This window comes from Telopea speciosissima, chromosome 6 (genome assembly GCF_018873765.1).
Source record: "Telopea speciosissima isolate NSW1024214 ecotype Mountain lineage chromosome 6, Tspe_v1, whole genome shotgun sequence".
NCBI classification, from domain to species: domain Eukaryota; kingdom Viridiplantae; phylum Streptophyta; class Magnoliopsida; order Proteales; family Proteaceae; genus Telopea; species Telopea speciosissima.
This window is the reverse complement of record NC_057921.1, coordinates 12552127-12574548: the sequence shown is the minus strand read 5'-3', so window position 1 is coordinate 12574548 and position 22422 is coordinate 12552127. Positions and strand designations below refer to the sequence as shown.

The 22422-nt window shown below is 41.2% G+C and overlaps 1 protein-coding gene across 2 annotated transcripts in view; it reads left to right on the top strand.

Annotated features, from left to right (window-relative positions):
- The window catches only part of LOC122666153 (WAT1-related protein At4g19185), a 49033-nt gene extending 29454 nt beyond the window's left edge, over nt 1-19579 (top strand). The window contains exons 5-8 of one of the 2 annotated variants that reach the window (XM_043862280.1): nt 7937-8092; nt 18755-18906; nt 19179-19335; nt 19375-19579. In XM_043862280.1, coding sequence (XP_043718215.1) covers nt 7937-8092; nt 18755-18906; nt 19179-19335; nt 19375-19389 — 480 coding nt within the window. In that variant the 3' untranslated portion in view covers nt 19390-19579. Of the gene's footprint in view, nt 1-7936; nt 8093-18754; nt 18907-19178 lie in introns of both variants that reach the window. The other variant, XM_043862279.1, reaches the window with a different exon arrangement.
- Nucleotides 19580-22422: the final 2843 nt, after the last annotated feature.

Below are 22422 nucleotides of genomic sequence, written 5' to 3'. Positions count from 1 at the left end.
GGCTTTGGAGAAGTGCCAATGAGGTGTCCTGGAAGGCCATGAACAGCAACAGTTAAGCAGAAATCTATCCTTAGAGGAGAATTCTGAAAAACTTGAAAGAGCTTCAATATAAAGAGTCACCAGAAGTGTTGAGTACTCGAAGTAGAATAAATGTGCCCGCAAAAAATCAGCAAGGGCTGAAATCTGAAACCCCAAAATTGATGAGTGTTAGGGTTTTGAAAAACCCTGAAAGGGAGATCGATATAGGGGAGATGTCTTCAATGGATGGTGTAAACCTGTGATAGGTGCTGTCCAACGCTACTAGAATGGATCTCCAACAAAGAAAGATCAACCTTCAACATAGAAAGAGGCTCGATCTTCAAGAATGGGAGAACTCAAAAAACCGCATATGAGAGAGGCAGCAGCTATCGATTTGAAACCTTGTTTATAGCATTGGTTGAAGAGGTTGGAAAAGGGCAGCAACTAGATCATACGATTACCTCATTAGTGCTGTCCTAATGTGGATGCTGAGAACCAAAGAAAAAAGGACAGTGAGAAGAGATCAAGAAGAAGACGGAGGGAGAAAAAAGAGAGACGATTTTTGGGGGAGGGGGGAGTGTTCTGAAAAACTAGATCAGAAAAATTGGCTCTGATGCCATGTTAACAGAACAAAATTGAGTGAATGCTTGAATGATCTGACTGATCAGTCAAGCCCTTTTATTTCTAATAAATGGAGAGATTACAAAATGACAGAATTGTCCCTACTCTAGGTGACTCTACTAAGAGAGTCGGTAGAACATAAAAGAAGCCCCAAAAGGACCAGAATACCTCCACAGTATTCTGGTAATACATTATTCAACAACATTTTCACGGCCTAACTAACCATATTCTCCACCTCAGCGTGATTTCGATATGGCATCACAGACCTCCTATGGTGCAAAAGACTACCATTCAGTGTTTTACATGCAAAGGATGGTGACATATCAGTGCTCAGTGTCCAAACCATTTGGTGGCTTATATTGATAAGGATTCTTTTATACCTTATTTCCAGAAGATCACCTCGGTTTTGTGACAGTTGATTTAGAGGCGGAGCGTAAGCCAAGTGAAGTCAACGGCAATAACAGTGATGTGGAACGACACCCTTGTTATGTTCTTTGTCCTGTTTTTGACTGCTCACAAGGTCAGTGAGGATGAAGACTGGCGCCGCAACAGTATCTTCCAGACCCGTGTGAAGTGTAATGACCAATTATGTAGTCTAGGGATCGATAAAGGTAGTAGCTCTAATGTCATCTCTAAAGAGGTTAGTCGTAAGGTGGGATTGTAGACAAAGCCACATCCAAATCCTTACAAAGTTGCATCGCAAGGTTACTGATAGATGTTAGCTTACATACTCTATTGGTGGATTCGTGGATACAAAATACAATGCGTCGTCTTCCCTTTGAAGGTTTGTCATATTTTTACCTAGTCGACCATGGCTGTTTGATGGGAAGGCACAACATTATGGGTATGCGTGTGCCTAATAATTTAAGCATGGCAACAAAACGATGAAATTTTTCCCTCCAAAGATCTCCCCGAAATTAAACTCAAGAAAGTAGCGGGATCATTCCTCCTACAGTGTGTTGACTCAAATGGCATCCTTAGTCCTTTTCCAAACTCGACGGAGCTGAGTTCTTTTCAGAGGAGAATTGATGCAGTAGCATGTGACTTGTTAGATTAGTATAACCAAGTTTGGAAACCCAAACCCAGACGGAACCAGTCCAACCTGGGTTTATGGTCCACTAAGGGTTGGAAGTAGTAGTAGTTTATTTATTTTTATGTCTTTTATTGCAAGGTAGGTTACATAGGACTATGCTACTTGTCTATTTTGAACTATATTTTAGTTTCAGAGTTGAATTAGGATTTTTTTGCTGTTCTTTACTTATACATTGTACCCAACATTGAAACCATGGTACTAAATCTCGTTTCGTTTCGGTGTTTCGGCCTGACCGAAATTTCCGAGATACCGAAATTTCGTCGAAATCTTGGTCGAAATATGGTATTTTTCTGTGGGTGTAAAATGCCAAAAATGTCCGAGATTTCCGAAATTTTCGAAAGGAGATGACCGAAATTACCAAGATTTCCGAAATTTCATCGAGATTTCCGAAATTTCATTGAAATTTCCGAAATGTTGCATTTTTTCATATCAGACTTGCGTTTCGTTTCGGACAGGTCGAGATACTCGAAATATTCGATATCTCCACCGAAATTTCGCGAGTTTTAGTACTATGATTGAAACATATAGATTGAATAAAAAAATTGTTGGTTTGCTCGAGGAGAATGGTTCTACATGTTTGTTCCCCCTTCTCTCCTGTGCAACTTTGAGATCCATATCAAATTTCCCCTTTTCCCCAAGTGGCCCTCCACTAATTCCTGTCATGTTTTGGTTTGGTCCCCACAATGAGAGGTGATTTGGGAAGATGAAACCCTTGGGTTATGGTCGCCTATGAGAGGGATACCTTTTGCCTAAAACCTCAGGCCAGATGGGTTGCTCGGTAGATAGTTCGATTAATCCCTTCACAATTTAGTAAGGTCGAACCAATGGCAAAGAAGGGAAATAAAACAGAAAATAAGAACGGTAAAGGAAGAATAAGAAGAGTAGCCGAGGGATGGAACTAGAAAACAATCTTACCTGATGGAAGGGAAAACAGATATGGAATTGAATGGGAAAACCAGAGGGAATAATGGAAACACGTACCTTGGGAAGAAGAGAGAATGGAGGAAGAATGACCTGCCAAGAAGCCATGCAACACCTCAACATGTAACTCAACCTTTCTTTCAATTGATTCTAATCTCATTCTCCAGTATCATCCAAAAAAAATAAATAAAATAAATAAATAAATAAATAAATAAATAAATATATATATATATCCCCTTGCATTGAAATAGAAACCCAACTAAAATAAGACACTAACTGAAGCATATTCATCACCAAAATAGGATTATTTTATCAGGAATAAGTGTAGGGTTGGTTTCTATACATGTTGGACCTTTGGTCCCATGGGTTTTCAATGTAATAGGCCACTTTTATGAGCCTATACAATGGGTAATTAGGTTGCATACGGGATTAGTTGTTTTAGTTCCATAGTTTTATTTTGGTGTTTTTTTTCATAAATTGAACCTGTTCAACCAATAGTTCAATTTAAGTGATTTTAGTAGTTTTCTTCGAGTGTTTAGTGGGGGTAGATTAAAACTCTGTTTTGAGTCTATTTCAATTTTCTAGTCAGTTTAAGTTACCTAATAGGTTAAGGATTGGGTTAGTGATGTAGAGCATCCTACCAATCCACCAGCACAAGAAGGCCAGACCATTATTTTGCTAAGAAATATACTCGGCTAAAGACCCAGTTCAAGCCCACAGTCCAGCAGCAGCCGAAGACCCAAATCAGGAGGAAATTCCAGCCCAAGTTCCCCATTGGGCCCAGCAAGAATTAAGACTCATTTTGGACCCAACCAGCCCAAGCCGTGGACTCTTGGAGTTGCCAAGATGGGCCAACAAATCTGCAGAATTTCTTGGACCTCTCATGTTCCAAGAAGTCTTTTCAAATTTTTTTTTGGGTAATTAAATATATTACCGAACCCGAGGAGGGGGCAAGGAAAGGAGAACAAGGAACAATATACAAAGAGAGAGGAGGGGCACAAACAAAAAGCCCACTAGGCCGACAAACAACCAGCCAAAAGAAAAAAGGGGGGAGGGGGGCGGCCAGCCTGCCTACGCAGAGGTGACTGACTGCAAAAGGGCAGAATCAAGGCCCCAAAAATCCAAAATGTGTCTATTCGTGGAGTTGTCCGTGGAGGGACGATGACGGATGCAGCTGAGCTTAGAGGACACATCAAAATAAATGGCTTTCCAAATCGCATCAAAAGATCTCGATTTGGAAGTCCATATCCTGAGGTTCCTCTCCATCCAGATATGGTGGATAGCTGCGCTGAAGACTAGCTTACCTATAGTATCGCATATAGAGCTTCCTGGAAAAGTATTGAGCAACCAAAACCATTCGCGATCAAAGCACCTGGTCCTTCTACTGCGCGGCCAAATAGAGGCTAAAGCTGTGTTCCAGATAGTGGTAGAGAAGGGACAGTCAAAGAAAAGATGAGGGATATCTTCACGACCAATCCAACAAAGGATACAAGAGGGGGCGGCAACAGGGATGGTTCGGTGGTTAAGGAAGGCTTGGGTGGGTAGACAAAGTCTGAGGGCTCTCCAAACAGTAAGACTGTGGCGAGGGATATGGTCTTTGAACCAAACAAGGTTGTGCCAGGGGACGGGGGGACAAGGGACCCTGGAGAAGTTCCAGGCAGAGGAGGAGGAGAACAAATCGGAGGGAGAGGGGAGCCAAATAACCTTATCCACGCGGGTGGAGGGAAGGAGGGGTAAGGGAGGAAGGGTTGCCCAGATCAGAGAGATGATGTCTGGGTTAAGGGAGGGGTGAGGGGTCTAAGAGCCAGAGGAGATGAGGGAGGAGACAGGGGCAGCCTTAGGGAGGCCAGAGTAAGAGATGGCCCTTGGGCCAAGAATGTTATAGAGGATGCCAGCAGGATGCCACGGTTCAAGCCAAAGAGAGATGGAATTGCCATTGGAAATGGAAGAAGAGATACCACGGAGGGCCAGGGGCCGGACGGAAAGGATCTTGCGCCAAATCCAGGAGGAGTCGGCATGGATGGGCACAGTCCAAATGGAGTCAGATCTAAGGAGATGAGAGTGGACCCAAGAGACCCAGATGGAGTTCTGGCGGGAATGGATTCTCCAGAGAAGTTTAAGGAGACCCGCAGTGTTGGAATCACGAATGCGGCGGATACCCAGACCACCTTCAGACTTGGGGAGGCAGATAGACTTCCAGCTGACAGGGTGGAGAAATCTGGGGGTGTCGCTACCCTTCCAGAGGAAAGCATAGAGGATTCGCTCAATAGCCTTGATGGTGGAGGAGGGGATGGAGAAGATGCCGGTCCAGTAAATGTAAGTGGCTTGGAGGACCAAGCGGATACATTCAAGCCTACCCGCGTAGGAGAGAAGCTTACCTTTCTAGAGTTGGAGGCGCTTACGAATGTTGTCAAGCATAGGGGTGCAGTGGTGGTTCGAGAGCCTGGCAGGAATGAGAGGAAGGCCAAGGTACATGACCGGAAGAGAGCCAATGGAGAAGCCAGTTAAGAGGTGGAGAGCTTCTTTAGTGGAGTTAAGGGTACCAGCAAGGAAGATTTTGGATTTCAGCAGGTTGACTCTGAGACCAGAAAGGGATTCAAAGAGGTGAAGCGAGTCCATGAAGGCGGAGATGGAGGCATGGGACGCCTTAGAGAATATCATCAGGTCATCAGCAAAGGCCAGATGGGAGAGGTTGGTGCTCTTGCACTTGGGAAGAGGGGAGATAAGGTGGAGATCAGTTTTGGTTTGCAGGCTTCTGGAGAGGACTTCCAAGGCAAGGGAGAAGAGGAAAGGGGAAAGAGGGCAGCCTTGGCGGATTCCAACATTAGAGCGAAAAAACCGGCAGGCGAGCCATTTACCAAGACAGAGAAGGAAGGGGTGGAAATACAGGCGAATATCCAGCGAACGAAAACAGGGGGGAAACCCATGAGGGAGAGCACATCACAGATGAAATCCCAACGGATAGAGTCAAAGGCTTTGTGAAGATCAATTTTCAAGAGGGCCGCTGGAGAATGTGATTTGCGGTCAAACCCGCGAACAATCTCAGAACAGAGGATGATGTTGTCCGCAATACTTCAGTCGGAGATGAAGGCCGATTGGTTGGGACTGACAAGGGAAGGGATGACTCCCTTAATCCGATTGGCAAGGATCTTGGCAATGAACTTGTAGATGAGGTTGCAGAGGGAGATAGGCCGGAAGTCAGTCAGAGAGGAAGCCCCGTCCTTTTTAGGGATGAGGTAGATGAAACTGTGATTGATCTGAGCAAGCTGGCCAGGTTTGAAAAAGAAGCTACGGACAGCTTTGAAGATCTGACCTTTAAAGGAATCCCAATGACTGAGAAAGAATCCCATACTGAAGCCGTCAGGGCCAGGAGCCTTGTTGGACTTATGGGAAAGGATAGATCTAGAGATTTCATCATCAGAGGGGATGGCCGTGAGAGAGCTATGGAGGACGGGGGGAATGAATTTGTTAATGAGAGAGGGGGGGGGATAGGGGGGAAGGGACGGGTTGAAGAGGGAGGAAAAGAAATAGGAAGCAGCATCTTTGATGTCAGGGGGGGAGGAGAGGTGGGTTCCATCAGAAGCGACGAGGAGGGTGATGGAATTCCGATTTTGCCTAGCTCTGGGAGCGATGGAAAAAGGCAGAATTCGAGTCACCAAGCTCCAACCACTGAGAGCGCGATTTCTGACGGAGCAAGCTTTCCTTAGAGAAGGAGAGAGAGGAAAGATCAGCGGAGAGGCGATTCTCCTCAGCAGCGAGAGCCGGGTTGAGAGGGTCAGACTGTACATTCCCCCCCCCCCCCCTCTTTTCTCCTTCCAGCCCCCTCCTGGGGTTTAGTAATATATACTTATTCACTAAAAAAAAAATGTTTACAACTAATCATGCTACCTCCTACTTCATTATTCACATAGTACATAGCTATATATATTCATACCATAATATATACTTATAAACTTAGTGTGTTATAATGTAATAAAATCTTATAATATGTAGGGCTTACATAGAAAATAATAGAATAATATGCTTTACATTTTAATGATATAAATATCATGTTTCTTAATATAATAATATAAAAATGATAAAAACAGAATTTATTTCATCAAAATAATTCACTCATACCATTGACCATGATTGAAATTACGGTTACGCCACTGCTCAATTACATTATTAAAATAATAACAAGATCATATAATTTAACATTAAATAGCAGTAAAGCATATCGACATTAATGCAAATATTATTAAAATATTTACAAAGAGATTAAAATATTTAAGGTCATCTAATATAATAATAAAATAAACATGACATGCATGTGGGGTGTTACAGTGGGGGGGGGTCAAGGTAGTGAATTCCCAATTACAATTGGATTATAGCAAGGATCAGCCTTAAGCCCATATTTGTTTGCGCTTATCATGAATGACATAACCAGAGACATACAAGATGAGGTTCCTTGGTGTATGCTTTTTATGGATGATATTGTTTTGGTGGATGACAAAAGCAGGGAATAACGGCAAGCTGGACTGGGAGTAGCTCCAATCCAGGATAAGTTCTGAGAGAGTCGTTTGAGGTGGCATGGCCATGTTCAACAGAGGCCATCGGATGCCCCAGTATGGAGAGATTGATTCAGATTGAGGGAACCAAACGAGCCAGGGACATGCCTAAAATTACCATACGTGAAGTGGTGAGGAAAGACATGATTAGCTTAGGTCTTGTGCCATATATGACTTCGAATAGAGCTGTTTGGAGAGCTAGGATCCATGTGGTCGACCCCATTTAGTTGGGATAAGGCTATGTTGTTGTTGTAGAGGGGGAGAAGTGGAGAACCTGCTCATGCTGGATTTGCAACAGAATCTCTGAAGAAGAGACAACATTGGCCCAATGTCTGAACAAAATAATCTAATGAAAGCCTCCAAGGTAAGACCCCACTTGGCAATCCTGAGGCTTTGTTGAGGTCAATTTTGAGTTTGTCACTTGGTGAACTTGGCCTTTCCTGGATTGAAGGATCTAGCAAATTTAAGAATGGTTTTCCAGTAAGAGTTTGTTCAGGAGGATGGTTATTGTGTTTGTGTTTTTGTGTGAGAGATTATATGCAAGTTTTGCTAGTTCATTCTTGGCTTCTTGCACATTTCTAAGATTATTTCTGCTGCAACTTCATGATTTGTATGATAAAATAATACTATAACTAATTTATTTCTATTTTGAATTTTATTTTTCTAGTTTTCATAGATAAAGTGGTTCTTTACTTTTTTAAGTTTGCAAAGTGTAACCTTGACACAATTGCAGGCTCCAGTTTTGATGAAGTATCCAGCCAGTCTATCGGTGACAGCGTTCTCATATGCATTTGGTACTCTCTTTATGGTAATGACGGGATTCTTATCAAACAGTGAATCTACGGACTGGAGCTTGACACAGTCTGAATTAGTTGCAGTTTTATATGCTGTAAGTTTCTAGTTACTGTTTCAGTTCATGCATATCATGTAGCAAAAGCTCAGCCATGTCAACTTGGTTAAGACCACTTTTTTATTTCGTGATCTAGGAAGGGTTTATTCTTGCTTAGCTGTTAGGCCGTGCTTAGTATGAATGCAGAATCAAAATACTTGCTTGGACTTGTATCTTTTTAAGCCAGTGCAGTAGCGGGAGCCTCGTGCACTGGGTACGCCTTAACTAATGCACTAAAGGAAAAGAAAACCTTGAAAAGTCTTCCCTCAAATCCATGTGATAGAGAAAAGGTGTGGAAGATGGTATGGACTTCCTAATGTAATTGATTATTTTTTTTTGTTTTTTTGCTAAAGGATCATATATTAAGAAGCAACCAAGGAAAAAGATATACACAAAAAAAGGGGGTGACAACCCCTCAAAACCAAATGCCTAATATTTTCCCACCTTCGGCAAAGCCATCAGTAGGAAAAAAGTAAGAGGCTAAAAAATACAAAAAAATAGGAATAGACAAGTCTGAATCTCGGTCTACTCTGAGCATCCATAACAAGGTCGTCTTGAACCGAAGCCGGGAAAGCCACCATCGCCGACTCTGATGCATCGCCGCAGTTAGCCAAATAGTCAACGATTGGATTTGCTTCCCGGAAGCAGTGGGAGATCTTCCACACAATCGAATCCAAATACGAAAGCAGACCATACCAGCGTTGACAGAGAAATCAGGGAACGACAGCTCTCGAAGTAAGCATGAAGACAGCCACTGAGTCACACTCAATCTAGAGGTTTGAAAAGCCTTGGGATTTTGCTCCAAACCCAAGATAAAAGCAAGGAACTCAACTTCAAAATTAGTCGCCACTCCCAGGAAATTTCTGAAGGAAAAACAACCTGAGCATCAGAGTTACAGAAAACACCTCCAGCCCCTGATCTACCTGGATTGGCCCAGAGAACACCCATCAATATTTAACTTTATACATCCTAGAGCAGGACCAGCCCAAAAAACCTTCAAAAATCGAGCAGGGCCACGGGGACTCAAGGGAAAGTTTAATCTCCTTCCCAGTAAAAAATCGTATAAAGCTACAGGCTGGCAAGGCATGGATGAGAAAATAATAGAAATTTCCCTGGTAAGGCGTTCCCAGACTTGAGACTGATTGCAACTTCGCCCATCAAATCTTCTAGAATTTCTCTCAAGCCAAATAAAATAAGCAATAAGAGTAAGACCACAAATCCACACCTCCTTGAGCGAAACCATCCTCGCCTTATTTTTCCACCAAATACTTATATTCAAGAAAGAAGAATGCTGCTGCCAGTCAATCCCAAAAAGACTTGAGAAGGCAGACCAGAGAAACTGGGTGAATGGGCACTCACAGAAAATATGGTGAATCGACTCCTCCGCCTGACAGCAGAAACCGCACCGAGACGTAATGGGGATACCACACTTTTTAATCAGGTCATCAGTAGGCAGTTTACCGTGGTGCAATCTCCAACCAAAAGTAGCATGTCCTGGCTGAAGAATTTTATTCCATACCAAGGAAGACCATGGCGGTTTAGGATTCTTCATCCGGATCGCTTCCCAAGCCGACTTGGCAGTAAAGATATCATCGAGGGTTCACAGCTGATTGCAATTACATATTCAACTGAGATTACGAGCTGCCTTGGGTGCAGCCCTTCCCTTAGCGGTGCCTGGTGGTGAAAGTAAGCTGACAGGTGATGGGAAAGGTACCTTCACATTTCTAATCTCGGGAGAGTACGCTAGAGTCCTAGCGGTACGAAAAGGAAGGTCATAATGGTATCATCTACGTCCATACCGCTCCTTGTGGAGTAGATCTAGCATCCAACCAAGCCTATCAAGTGAAAGAACTTAGTGTTGTTTTCATCTGCAGCCAACTATTTCACCCTGGACTTCTGCCTCAGTTATAGAGATTGGTCCAGATTATTATAAGTTATTTGCAAGCAGATGAGGGGGAAACTCAGTACGATGTCGGATATGCCCGTTGATTTGACTGAATGAGGAAAGGCACATGCAAGAGAAAAGGACTTTATTCTTTGCTGCCTAGCCCCAGTGACAAACGAACCTACATGCGGGGCATTTTCGTGAGAGTAGATACTTCTTTAGAGCATAATTGATTTTCTCAATCTTCACTATACTATAGTATTCCAAGGTAGTGGTTCAAACCGCACTCATAAGTTAGGGCATTTCCCATTTTTATAGAAACTTTTGTACCACAAAGAATGGAATCTTCAATTATAGCCATGGTCTGAAAATTCAGCGAAATCTTGCCAAACTTTTGGAAATTTCGGAGATTTCAAAGTGGCCAAGTCGAAATACCATACGAATTAGAGAATTGACAAGGTCTATTTCGGTGTTTTGTCGAAATTTTGACCCTATATTGTATCATTTTGGCGGTACGGTTCAATGGGGTATTTATGGTATTATAAATATCATGTTTCGAATGTGCCTAGTTGAAAATTTGACCAAACTCAAGCTATTTCATCTGTTTCACACCTTTTCTCTATGGGAAGAAGGAAAAGCCACATTTCGGCCTGATTTTTGCTGCCTCCCCCTACACTGCTGGAATACGGTGTTGGGGGTTGCCACGTGACTCTAACAACGTCGTTTCCTGCAAAAATTCATTTTTGCAAAAAATATAATAAATACCCTAAAGTTGGTGATGAAATTTTTATATGTCAGACACCGGAGTTCAATTTTCTTCATGTTTATATATATTTTTTATTTTTCTGGTTTCAAAAAATGGATTTTCTTATAGCAAAAATGTGAAAAAATTAGGGTTAATATATTGACACTATTTGATGATCTATGGCCTTACGAAGTCGGGTTTTTGTTTTTTTTGCCGGTAATTTTTTAAAATTTTCAAAATTAAGAAAAACATTAAAAAATTCTAAAAAAATGAGAAAAAGGAAAATATTCAATTTTATTTGAAAAATAAAGAAAAGTTATGGAAGTAATTTCGGCATGTAGTATTAACCATTGGGATAGACTAAGGGGGTCTACTTTGTACTTATGTATCTCCAGAGTATTGTATTGCTGGGACTTGGTACTTGGGTCTTTATGAGTCTATGTTACATGTACTTTGTAATATTTCATAATTAATCAATATTATGTTTCTTCATTCATGGTGCATAATTTACTTGTTTTACTTGCCTTTTCTATCTTCTAGTACTAAAACAACGTGCATGATAGGCAATATTACACAAGGTCTACAATAGGGTTCGGCGTATACTGCCAACCAAGGGTGCAAATTTAGACTACCATTTTTGTACGATTTTTCTTGCAATATAAATGTTTGCATATGTTTGCATAGACTAAACAGGATTTCCATAAAGTATTGGAGCTTATATGGCCGTTTGCCCCTCTAAATGGCCAACTGAAACTCACCGGCAAAAAATGCACTGTTTCGGTTTTGGATTTCAGTCAGGCTGAAATGAGACTGAAAAACAAGTTTTGAAATTATGATTATAGCCACTCTGGGATGTAAAATATCTCTTTTCACCATCCCCATACAACTGGAAATTGGCCATGTTAGCACTGTTTGAAGTGGACGGCTAGCTATAGAAAAAATCCTTGGGACATCCAAATAGTACACACTAGGGGCACGTCCTAAAGAGAGGAAGGACTATTAACGGGAATTATGAACTACACTGCTGCTTCGTTGATGTTGAAATAGGCTGCTTACCTGATTGGGGTAAGTAGTCCTAGTTAGATTAGGATTAGTCCTACTAGTCCTAGCAGATTAGGATTAGTCCTAGTCAAGTTAGGAGTAGTACTAGTCAGATTATGATTCTCTTCTTTTATTTTTCCCTTTGTTTTATTGTTTTTCCCTCAGCCGAGACCTATTCTGGCATTCCTAGTTGTATTAGGAATTCCTAATAGGATTAGGACTGAGGCAACATTCCTATTTGTACTTTGATTAATTGTACTTCAATTCTATATAAATAAAGGGCCTTGGTGATTGGTTAAGATCATTCAAGCATTATTTTTCACTGCTGTTTACATGGTATCAGAGCCGTTTCTGATCTGAAGAAGCAGCCCTCTCGATTCTCTGGTTTTTTCTTTTCCAACTCTCTAAGCTACTGGTTCTCTCCTTCTCCAACAGTCTCGGTTACTAGTTCTCTTCTTCTCCACCACTCTCGGACTCTTTATCTCACTTAGGGCAGCAACTTTGAGGTGAATCCAATGAAGATATAGCTGCTGCCCTCAATGACACCTCACTGAAGATTGAAGACACTGGTGTGACCTAATTCTGCCGGCAGATTCCCTCCATCTTTAGAGATCAAGCTACTTCTTCAACTACAGTTGGACTTCTGGTTTTTTGGAGATTGGTTCCTGCTATTATTGGTCTACACCATTCCTTTATAGAAGACTGCAGTTTTGGATCAAATCTAATTCAGATTCCAAACCTGCGATATTTCTGTATTTTTGTTTTTTTCCTAAATTTTGATAAATTTAGGGTTTCTTATTAGCTCATCCGAAGGAGCTAATTTTTGGAGGACTTCTTCCCCACTACTAGAGGAGCACTCGATCAGTTTTTCAGCCTATTCTGACGGCTGAAATTGCTGCAACTTCAAAACCCATATTTTAGATTTGATTCAATTTTTTGAAGATCTATTTTTTTCAAATTTGTAGATCAATTTCTGCCTGGCTGAACTATTGGTGATTCTGAAACAACTACTGCTACTTCTGGAGGGGATGGTCAGACTAGGAATGACTTCCTTCCCTCTGCTGCTGCCATTAAGCTTGATGGTACGAATTATTTAATCTGGGCCAGATCACTATCCTTGACTGTGGCTGGTAGGGGATTCACTGTCCATCTTACCGGCACCACCAAACAATCTGCTGAAGAAGGTGCTGCCCGTACTAAATGGGCTGCCAACGATGCTATGGTGATGTCATTTGTTTTAAATTCTATGACCACTGATCTTTCCAGTCAATATCTCCTCCTTGACACTGCTACTCAGATATGGACTGCTGTCAAGGGAACTTATGGTCGATCAGGAAGTGGTGCTCAGGTTTATGAAATCAGGAAGACACTTCAAAACACTACTCAGAAGGAGATGTCTGTCACTAAATACTATGCTGCCCTAAATTGTTTATGGCAGTAATTGGATCATTATGCTAGGTTTCAACCTACTACTACTATTGATATTACTGCCTATTATTCTTATGTTGATCAATTTCGGGTCTATGATTTCCTTGCTGGACTCAATGATGATGACTCTATCCGGGTGCAAGTCCTTGGTCAGGTTCCTTTCCCCACTGTAGAGGAGACCTTTTCTTAGGTTCACAGTGAAGAGACACGAAGGGCTGCCATGATGCTTACTCCCAAAGTTGAGAGATCAGCCTTACAGACTGCTGGCTCCACCCCTATTACTTCTTCTGACAGTGTTGCTGCTACTACCACCAAAAAGCCTGTGAAGTGTGAGCATTGTCACAAACCATATCACACTAAAGCTCAATGTTTGAAATTACATGGGAAGCCAGCTGATTTTGAGGCCAAACGTGGTCGTGCTAAGTCTAAAAACAAAGCCAATCACACTGAAAGTGTAGCTCCAACTCCCACTGCTAACATCAGTTTCTCCCAGGAAGAACTCCAGGCTCTACGTCGTATGTTTAACACATCCGCTGCCTCTACTACATCTGCTGCCAATTCAGGTTCCTTCTCTGCCCATACAGGTATTTCCTTTGCTGGTCATTGTGCATCAGTAGTTTCCACTCCATGGATTATAGACTTTGGTGCTACTAATCACATGACAGGTTCTTCCAGCCTTTTTAATACATATTCTCCTGCTTCTGGTAAGAATAAAGTCAAAATTGCTGATGTGTCCCTCTCCTCCATATTAGGGAAAGGATCCATTGGTTGTTCTCCTTCTCTTACCTTGTCATCTGTGTTGCATATTCCCAAATTTACAACTAACCTTCTTTCCATTAGCAATATCACTAAAGCTGAATTGTAAAGTGACTTTTTTTCCTACTCACTGTGTCTTTCAGGAACTGGACTCAGGGAAGACGATTGGATCGGGTAAAGTGTATGGCGGATTGTACCTGCTTGATGGCGATCCTACACCTACTTAGGCTTTACCGTCGGCATCTTTCTCTTCTGAATTACATAAATGGCACTCTAGGCTAGGCCATCCCCCTTTGGGTACTATATCAAATTTATTTCCAGCATTAGTTAAAGACTGTAATAAGGAAGACTTTTTTTGTGAGCCTTGTGTCTTGGCTAAACAGACACGTTCAACTTATCCTATTTTTAATAACAGATCCTCTTCCTTATTTCATGTTGTTCATACTGATGTGTGGGGTCCTAGTAGGAAAGCTTCCCTGTCTGGACATCGGTGGTATGTCACTTTTATTGACTGCTATTCTAGGTTCACTTGGGTATACCTTATGCACACAAAAAATGAAGTTTTTTCGTGTTTTCAACACTTTCATCAGTTGGTTAAAACCCAATATAATGCCACTCTTCAAACTTTGAGGAGTGACAATGGGAAAGAGTATATGGAAGGTCAGTTCCAAAAATACCTTGCTACCCATGGAATTCTCCATCAGACCAGCTGTGTTGACACTCTAGCTCAAAATGGTGTGGCTGAGAGGAAAAACCGCCACCTCTTGGAGGTGGCTAGGGCTCTTATATTTGCTCGTAATGTCCCTTCCCTTTATTGGGGGGATGCTATCCTTAATGTAGCCTATTTAATTAATAGGCTGCCCAATCGTGTTCTTTCCAAAGCCCCTATTGAGCTATTACGTGGCTCTTCTTCCTTTATAGTCCCACCTAAGGTGTTTGGCTGCATTTGTTATGCCAGGGATACAAGGTCCCCTGGTAAACTTGACCCACGTAGTCTCCGCTGCATTTTCTTGGGATACTGTGCTACTCAGAAGGGGTACATATGTTATTACCCTCCATCCCGCAGGACTTTTATCAGCATGGATGTAGTTTTTCATGAAAGCGTTCCATACTATATGTCCCCACCTCTTCAGGGGGAGAGTGTTAGTGAAGATGTGCTGACTATTGACTCTCCACCTCCACTTCAGTCTGTTTTCCAGGAGTCTGAACTTGTTCGGCCTGCCCCTAATACTCCCCCTGAGTTAAGGGGAGAGGTTCCTATACAGGAGGAGACTGTTTCTATTCAGGGGGAGCAATCTACCCCTATCCAGACTCCTATCCAGAGGACTATTAGTGAATTTTAGAGGAGGATTGATGCTAGTAACATGAAGACCTATGCAAGGAAACATAAGCAGGTTCAATCAATTGTTGCTCCAGTACCCATCCAATTGCCGAACCTGGATCCAGAACCTGCCTCTCCACCTGGTAATGTTCCTTCTCCTGAGTTACCTATTGCTCTTCGCAAAGGGGTCAGGACTTGCACTCAGCATCCCATATCTCATGTTGTTTCTTATGACTCCCTTTCCCCATCCTTTTGTGCTTTTGTTTCCTCTCTTTCTTCTGTTCGTATTCCTAACAATTGGCAGGAAACTCTATCAGATGAAAAGTGGAACGCAGCTATGATGGAAGAAATGGAAGCCTTGAAGAAAAATAACACATGGGAGCTTATTGTTCTTTCACCTGGGGAAAAAACCGTTGGATGTAAATGGGTGTTTGTGGTGAAACAGAAGGTGGATGGCACTGTGGATAAGTATAAGGAATGACTCGTGGTCAAAGGGTTCACTCAGACATACGGCATTGATTACCAGGAAACTTTTGCACCTGTTGCAAAGTTAAATACTGTTCGTGTGTTATTATCTTGTGCAATCAACCTTGGATGAGATTTGCAGTAACTAAATATAAAAAATGCCTTCCTAAATGGAACACTGGATGAGGAGGTGTATATGGACATTCCACCAGGGTTCTCTTATGACAAAAATCAAGGAAAAGTGTGTAGGCTGAAGCGTGCACTTTATGGGCTGAAGCAGTCACCTCGAGCATAGTTTGGCCGGTTCCACAAGGCCATGATTTTTGTGGGCTATAAGCAGAATAATGCTGATCACACACTCTTTATAAAGAGGGTTGGTGAAAAGTCACTGTTCTTATAGTCTACGTTGATGATATATTGGTTACTAGCAATGATGGTGATGAGATCACACGGTTGAAGACCTTCCTTGGACAAGAATTTGAGATTAAAGATCTAGGAAAACTACGATACTTTCTTGGGATTGAAGTAGCCAGATCTTCTAAAGGCATTTTTCTCTCCCAGAGGAAGTATGTCCTAGACTTATTGGCTGAAATCGGGTTGTTAGGCTGCCATCCTTCAGATACTCCTATGGTGTTTGACTCAAGGAAAAAGAGGGTGAGCCTGTTGATAAAGGCCGGTACCAAAGACTTGTAGGGAAGCTGATTTATCTCTCACACACTCGTCCTGACACCGTGAGTACTGTGAGCCAGTTTATGCATGATCCCTACTCTTCTCATATGGAGGTTGTTCTTCGTATCTTGCACTATTTGAAGTCAGCTCCTGGAAAAGGAATTCTTCTGTCTATATATGGTCATCTACGGATAGAAGCATACACTGATGCTGATTGGGCTGGTTCTGCAGATCGCAAGTCTATTTCTGGGTATTGCTCCTTTGTAGGTGGAAATCTTGTCACATGGCGTAGCAAGAAGCAAAATGTAGTTGCTCGTTCTAGTGCCGAAGCTGAGTTTCGAGCTATGGCACAAGGTATTTGTGAGTTACTTTGGCTTAAAGGTTTGCTACAAGATCTTGGTGTTCCTATTCATCTTCCTATGATGTTCTAATGCGACATCAAGGCTGCAATCAGCATAGCACACAATCCTGTACAGCATGATCGTACCAAGCATGTTGAGGTGGATAGGCATTTCATCAAAGAGAAGTTAGAAGATGGGCTGATTTGTATTCCCTTTGTGACATCTGTGGATCAACTTGCTGATATCTTCACCAAGGGAATGTCTGGAAAATTGTTTCATCCCAATCTTGTCAAGTTGGGCATAATCGACATCTTTGCTCCAACTTGAGTGGCAGTGTTGAAATAGGCTGCTTACCCGATTGGGGTTAGTAGTCCTAGTTAGATTAGGCTTAGTCCTACTAGTCCTAGCAGATTAGGATTAGTCCTAGTCAAGTTAGGAGTAGTACTAGTCAGATTATGATTCTCTTCTTTTATTTTTCCCTTTGTTTTATTGTTTTTCCCTCAGCCGAGTCCTATTCTGGCATTCCTAGTTGTATTAGGAATTCCTAATAGGATTAGGACTGAGGCAACATTCCTATTTGTACTTCGATTAATTGTACTTCAATTCTATATAAATAAAGGGCCTTGGTGATCGATTAAGATCATTCAAGCATTATTTTTCACTGCTGTTTACAGTTGAGATACAAATGAAGTTTATATGGCGGTAGGTCTTTTCTTTCTGCTGATTTATGCAGACTTTAACTTATCGCAGCTCAATATGGTCACCTTTTGGGATTAAAGTAGTCCCGTGCATAGCTGTCAAGGCAGCAAGGCGACCTAAGGCAGTGGAGGGGTACCTAAGCGCTTAGGCGGCAAGGCACCCACCTAGGTGTTCCCTAGGTGCCTAAGTGTTTTTTTTATTTCCCCTCTTTTCTAACATTATTTAGTATGCTACAATTAGTTCCTTATATCATAAAAAATCAACATTAAGCCACATCAAGTCATAAAAAATCAATATTAAGCAACATCAAGTCATCCAGAATCAATTTTAAGTAATCAAAAATCAATATTAAGCCACATAAAGTCATCAAAAATCAACATAGAACTAGAAGATAGCAGAACTGAAGAAGCATGCTATTGGAATTTGGAAGTTTGAAACAATCAAAACATACATTTGGATTATAGTGTTCTTAGAAAATATGATCTTATCAATATGTAATAAACTGCTCTCGATTTAGAAAAATGTTCTTGTTCTCTAAGAAGTTTGACTGATCAAATGATTTTATTTTACATGAGACTTTTTGTATTAGGTAGAACACAAAACCAGCTTTCCAATAAATCCAAGATAGTTTAAATCTGATTTATATTGAAGGAGTTATGTTCCGATCAAACCTTATTTGGTGTGCGCAAATGTTTTCAAAATCGCTCTGAATGAAAATATATTTTTTTAAATATGTAAACAAATGAATATTTTACCACACTTTAGGTTTTTAGCAATGTATTACCGTATTAAGATTTATGAAATTTTTAGATTTAAGAAAAAGCTCAGCATTAGAAAGTTGAAAATTTCACCTATCGCCAAAAATCTAGTTTTTGTTCTTGAACTGGGGGGGTTGACTTTTTTCCCTTTTGGAATTTGATTTTTTAACTATTTTTATTTGATTCAAATAGGGGGTATTTGCTTATTTATGAATAATATCTTAAGTAAATGAAATAGAAATATAAAAAGTGCCAAAACCTAGTCCGATACCAATTAAACTAGTGCAAGGTGCCCTACACTATGGCGGCAGTCGCCTAGGCCCCTACATATCTGCTTGGACGCCTAGGCGACGCCTTAACAACTATGGTCCCGTGTTGGTGCCTTTGGCGGAACAGTAAATATAATGTTCACAACTGTCTTCATTTAGTTTTCACCCCTTCCTCATATAAATAGTGAATTAATGTTTACTTTCTGATTTCAATGAAAATATGAAGAGTTTTGCGAAGCAATGCTGCATTGGAAATGTAATGAAAACTGGACATTGTTCTCACAGGGTGTTATTGCATCTGCTGTTAACTACGGCCTCTTGACTTGGTCCAATAAGATATTGGGGCCTGCACTGGTGGCTCTGTATAATCCTCTTCAACCTGCTGCATCTGCTTTCCTGTCAAGAGTTTTCCTTGGAAGTCCTATTTATCTGGGAAGGTTATACGCAAAACCCTAGTTGCATCTTTATTATAACTTAATACACTTGTTTCAGTTTATCTGTTGTACTTTTTATATAAACAACAAAGAGTTTGTTATTTTGATTGATTTGCTTCATTAGGCTAACTCAATTTTTTGGTTTTTGTCTTATTGCATTTGGTTCATATGTCAATTTTCTGTTTCTCGAGTTCTGGAATGATAGCTAGATTCAGTGAATATGCTAATCATGTGTGACAATAATCTAACTTTCTGTTGTTTCATTGTGGAAACAGCATCTTAGGGGGTTTTCTCATCATTGCTGGTCTTTATATGGTCACTTGGGCATCCTACAGAGAAAAACAACCTACTAATGTAATCATCCCTCAAGTAAGTCGGGCCTCTGAACCCCTCGGTCACAAAGAACCACCACATAACAAGAGCCCCTACCACAGGGGGCATCTTTTCTCTGGGCCTTCCACTTCATTACCAAAGCTCCTGGATTGAGGAAACAATGATGGATATTTTTCAGCAGGGAAATAGTCACTTGAATAATATTTTTTTGTTAGTACACTTGATTAGAATATAAATAACATTTCCCTAGTAATTTTCATTCTTCAAGTATTTGATTCTTACCATTTTGTAGCAGTATGTGTTGTCTTGGTTATTTCTTAATTCTGATGCCATTCCATTTCCACTTCACACTCCCTTCTTCTATTTCATCAAAATACCTATTTTGTGAAATCCCTACTTCAAGCGGAGTTTTGACTGTGTTCTTGGTCAAATTCTTGGTTGATCTTCACTTCGTTGGATAGTATTCAGAAAAAACTTTCCAACGATGTGATTCATCAAAATCCGACGGTCATATCTTAAAATTGCTATCGAAAGATTGGCCAATAAAGCGAGATTCTGACCTAAGGTTTGGTGATACCACCCTTAAGGGGCTAGTGACACCACTCTTAAGGAGTTGGTACCACTACACTGCTACTTTTTAATATAAGTAGGCCCAGGTTCATTTGAGAAAAATAAAAAAATAAAAAAATAAAAAACAGAATTTAGAGTTCATGATTTCAGAACTTAAGAGAGAAGAGGCTCTGAAGAACCCTTGGGGAAATCTCTAGGAGAGAGAAATCCCTTAAATACCTAAGATACACTCTAGAATAGGAATTTCGCTTCTACAAATCTGACCGGACTTCCAAAAGGTAAATTTTCTCTCCTCCCTTTTGTTTTAAGTATTTAGTTAAAGTTATAAATTACCATTATTTTGTTAATTTAAGGTATTTAGAAGTACTTTTTATATATCATTATTCTGTTAGCTTTTTTCCATAAAAAATTAGTGATATGTTGTTAGGTTGCCAAATTTTCTGGTTAGGGTCTGTTTCCTCTAATTCATCTCCGGTCTGTGACCGAGATTATGTCGGAGGAATGCACCCTCTCTTGCACCTGGCGATAACAAGTTCTCCTCTCGCCCTGGTAATCCAGGGACATTCTTCTCAAACAGAAGACAAACAGGAGAATGCGAGAATGATGAACTGAAAAACTTTACTTCTGTGAGTCGTTCAGAAGGAACAATCTACAGTACAGAGCAGAAAGGAGCCAAGGGCAAAAACCTTTAAGTCTACACGATTGTAAAACGAAAGAAGTACAAGAGAAGAAAAATAAACAATAAGTGTAAATTTGGGTATTTGATTGAAGGTTTCTTCTTCTAGTACCATTCCCTTATTTATATTATTAGCTATAACCGCTGAGCAAACTGCCACGTTCTTGTGGATCATGGCTCTGAAACTAGCATGTTGGTTCAGTTATAACTCCCTGGTTCACGATCCTTTGCTTGACTATAATCGGCTAATTGACCAATCATAACCGTTGTCAACCAATTTTCCTCCTGACTACCTGGTCATCTGTCATGACCAATAAGCACCATCTCGCTTTCTGGCTGATAAGACTTAAGACTTATGGCCAAGACTTGCTTATCTTTGGATCTTCGCTCGAGCAAGATTTGGGCGTAAACAATGCCCCTCGCAATCTTGTGAGGACTATCTTGTTCTGAGTTCCTCGAAGATTGTGCTCGATTATATCTCGTTTAAAAAAATATCTTCTGAAGCGTCGTATGTCCAGGTGATATGTCTCCCTTGGAGCACGCTCTATGTGGCACGTGTGCCAATAGAAATCGACGCTCGAGGCTTTTCACTTATCCCTTCGTCGTTTCCCTAGGTAGCAATCATTCTCCTATTCATCTAGGGATTCTTAAACCCTTTTAAAACCCTTTCTTCATCTCATCTTCTTCACATTGTTCTTCCTGAAATGAAAAACGAGTGTTCTTCCTCCTTCCCCTGTTCAAACTTGTGCTTTTAAGGTAACAATGAGCCAATCCAAGACTGCCAGGGGCCACTCTTAAGGCCGGGGGCGACTCTAAGTCAATTGTAGGTCGTTTTCATGATAGATGCACTGCCCTGCATCCTACGATAAACCTAGAGGTATTTATTCCCTGAGATGGTCATTTGGCTCTGGGTCCCCTCTTTAAGGATCCATCCACTACTGATTCTCTTTTGCACTTCCCTTCTCATCTTGAAAGCCCTCTACACTTTAGGAATGGGACACCTAGTTCCCTGTTGTTGAAGCTGACTGCCATTAAACGGCATTGGGCTTCCCGTTATGATGAATGGAATGACTAGGTGAAAAGGATGTCTGCTGTTGTGAGGATCCGTTTTTTTCTTTCCCAGTGGCACTCTGGTGCGCGCAGATGGGGTAGGGGTAAGCCACTCCTCGGTTGGAGAGAGAAGAAATGCGTCTTCTCAGGGGTGAATGATTACCAAGATTTATCGTGGGATGAGGGTCATACAATAATTTAAAATGGAGCTGTCACCTAGGGTTAGGGCCTAAGACCCATTGGTGTAGCCCTGGAAGGGCTACAAGACTTTGGTTGATCTGGTCAAAGATTCGAGGTAAGTGGTCAGGTTACAAGAGGGGGCAGGTGTTAGACACCCACCTCGCCCGAGTAAATCGGTCTTTCTACTAGATGCTTGTTTTTGAATATTCTCCCTTTATGAATGTCCTATATCCACATACTTGGCTAAATAATGATGTACAAACTATTTAAATAAATTTAACTATATTATACTAACTACTGTACACTACGCAAGAATACTTAAAAGGACTACATTGTGCCAAAATTAAAAATTAATGGAAGAAATGTATACCTGTATGCTTTAAACAAATGCAACTATGCAAGACGGACGACGTTCCCCAACTCAGGTAGAGGCAAAAGACTGGCTTTGTCCTTTATCGGACAGAGTAACAGCTTACTGGTATTGGATCTTAAGATCTCAGGTAGAATAACGGCATTCCAAGGTTTCGAAAATCGGATGCTTGAATATTGGGCAGAGTGGGTAGGCCATGGGAGATTCCCGAGACTAGGACGAAAAAGTGGTCGAAGAAGCCGGATTCGGATAACCTGGGCTTCGGACATGAAAATAAGTCCCGAAGGCTCGAAATTAGATTGGGGAAGGGCTCCGGAGAAAGGAAACTAGGAAAAACTAG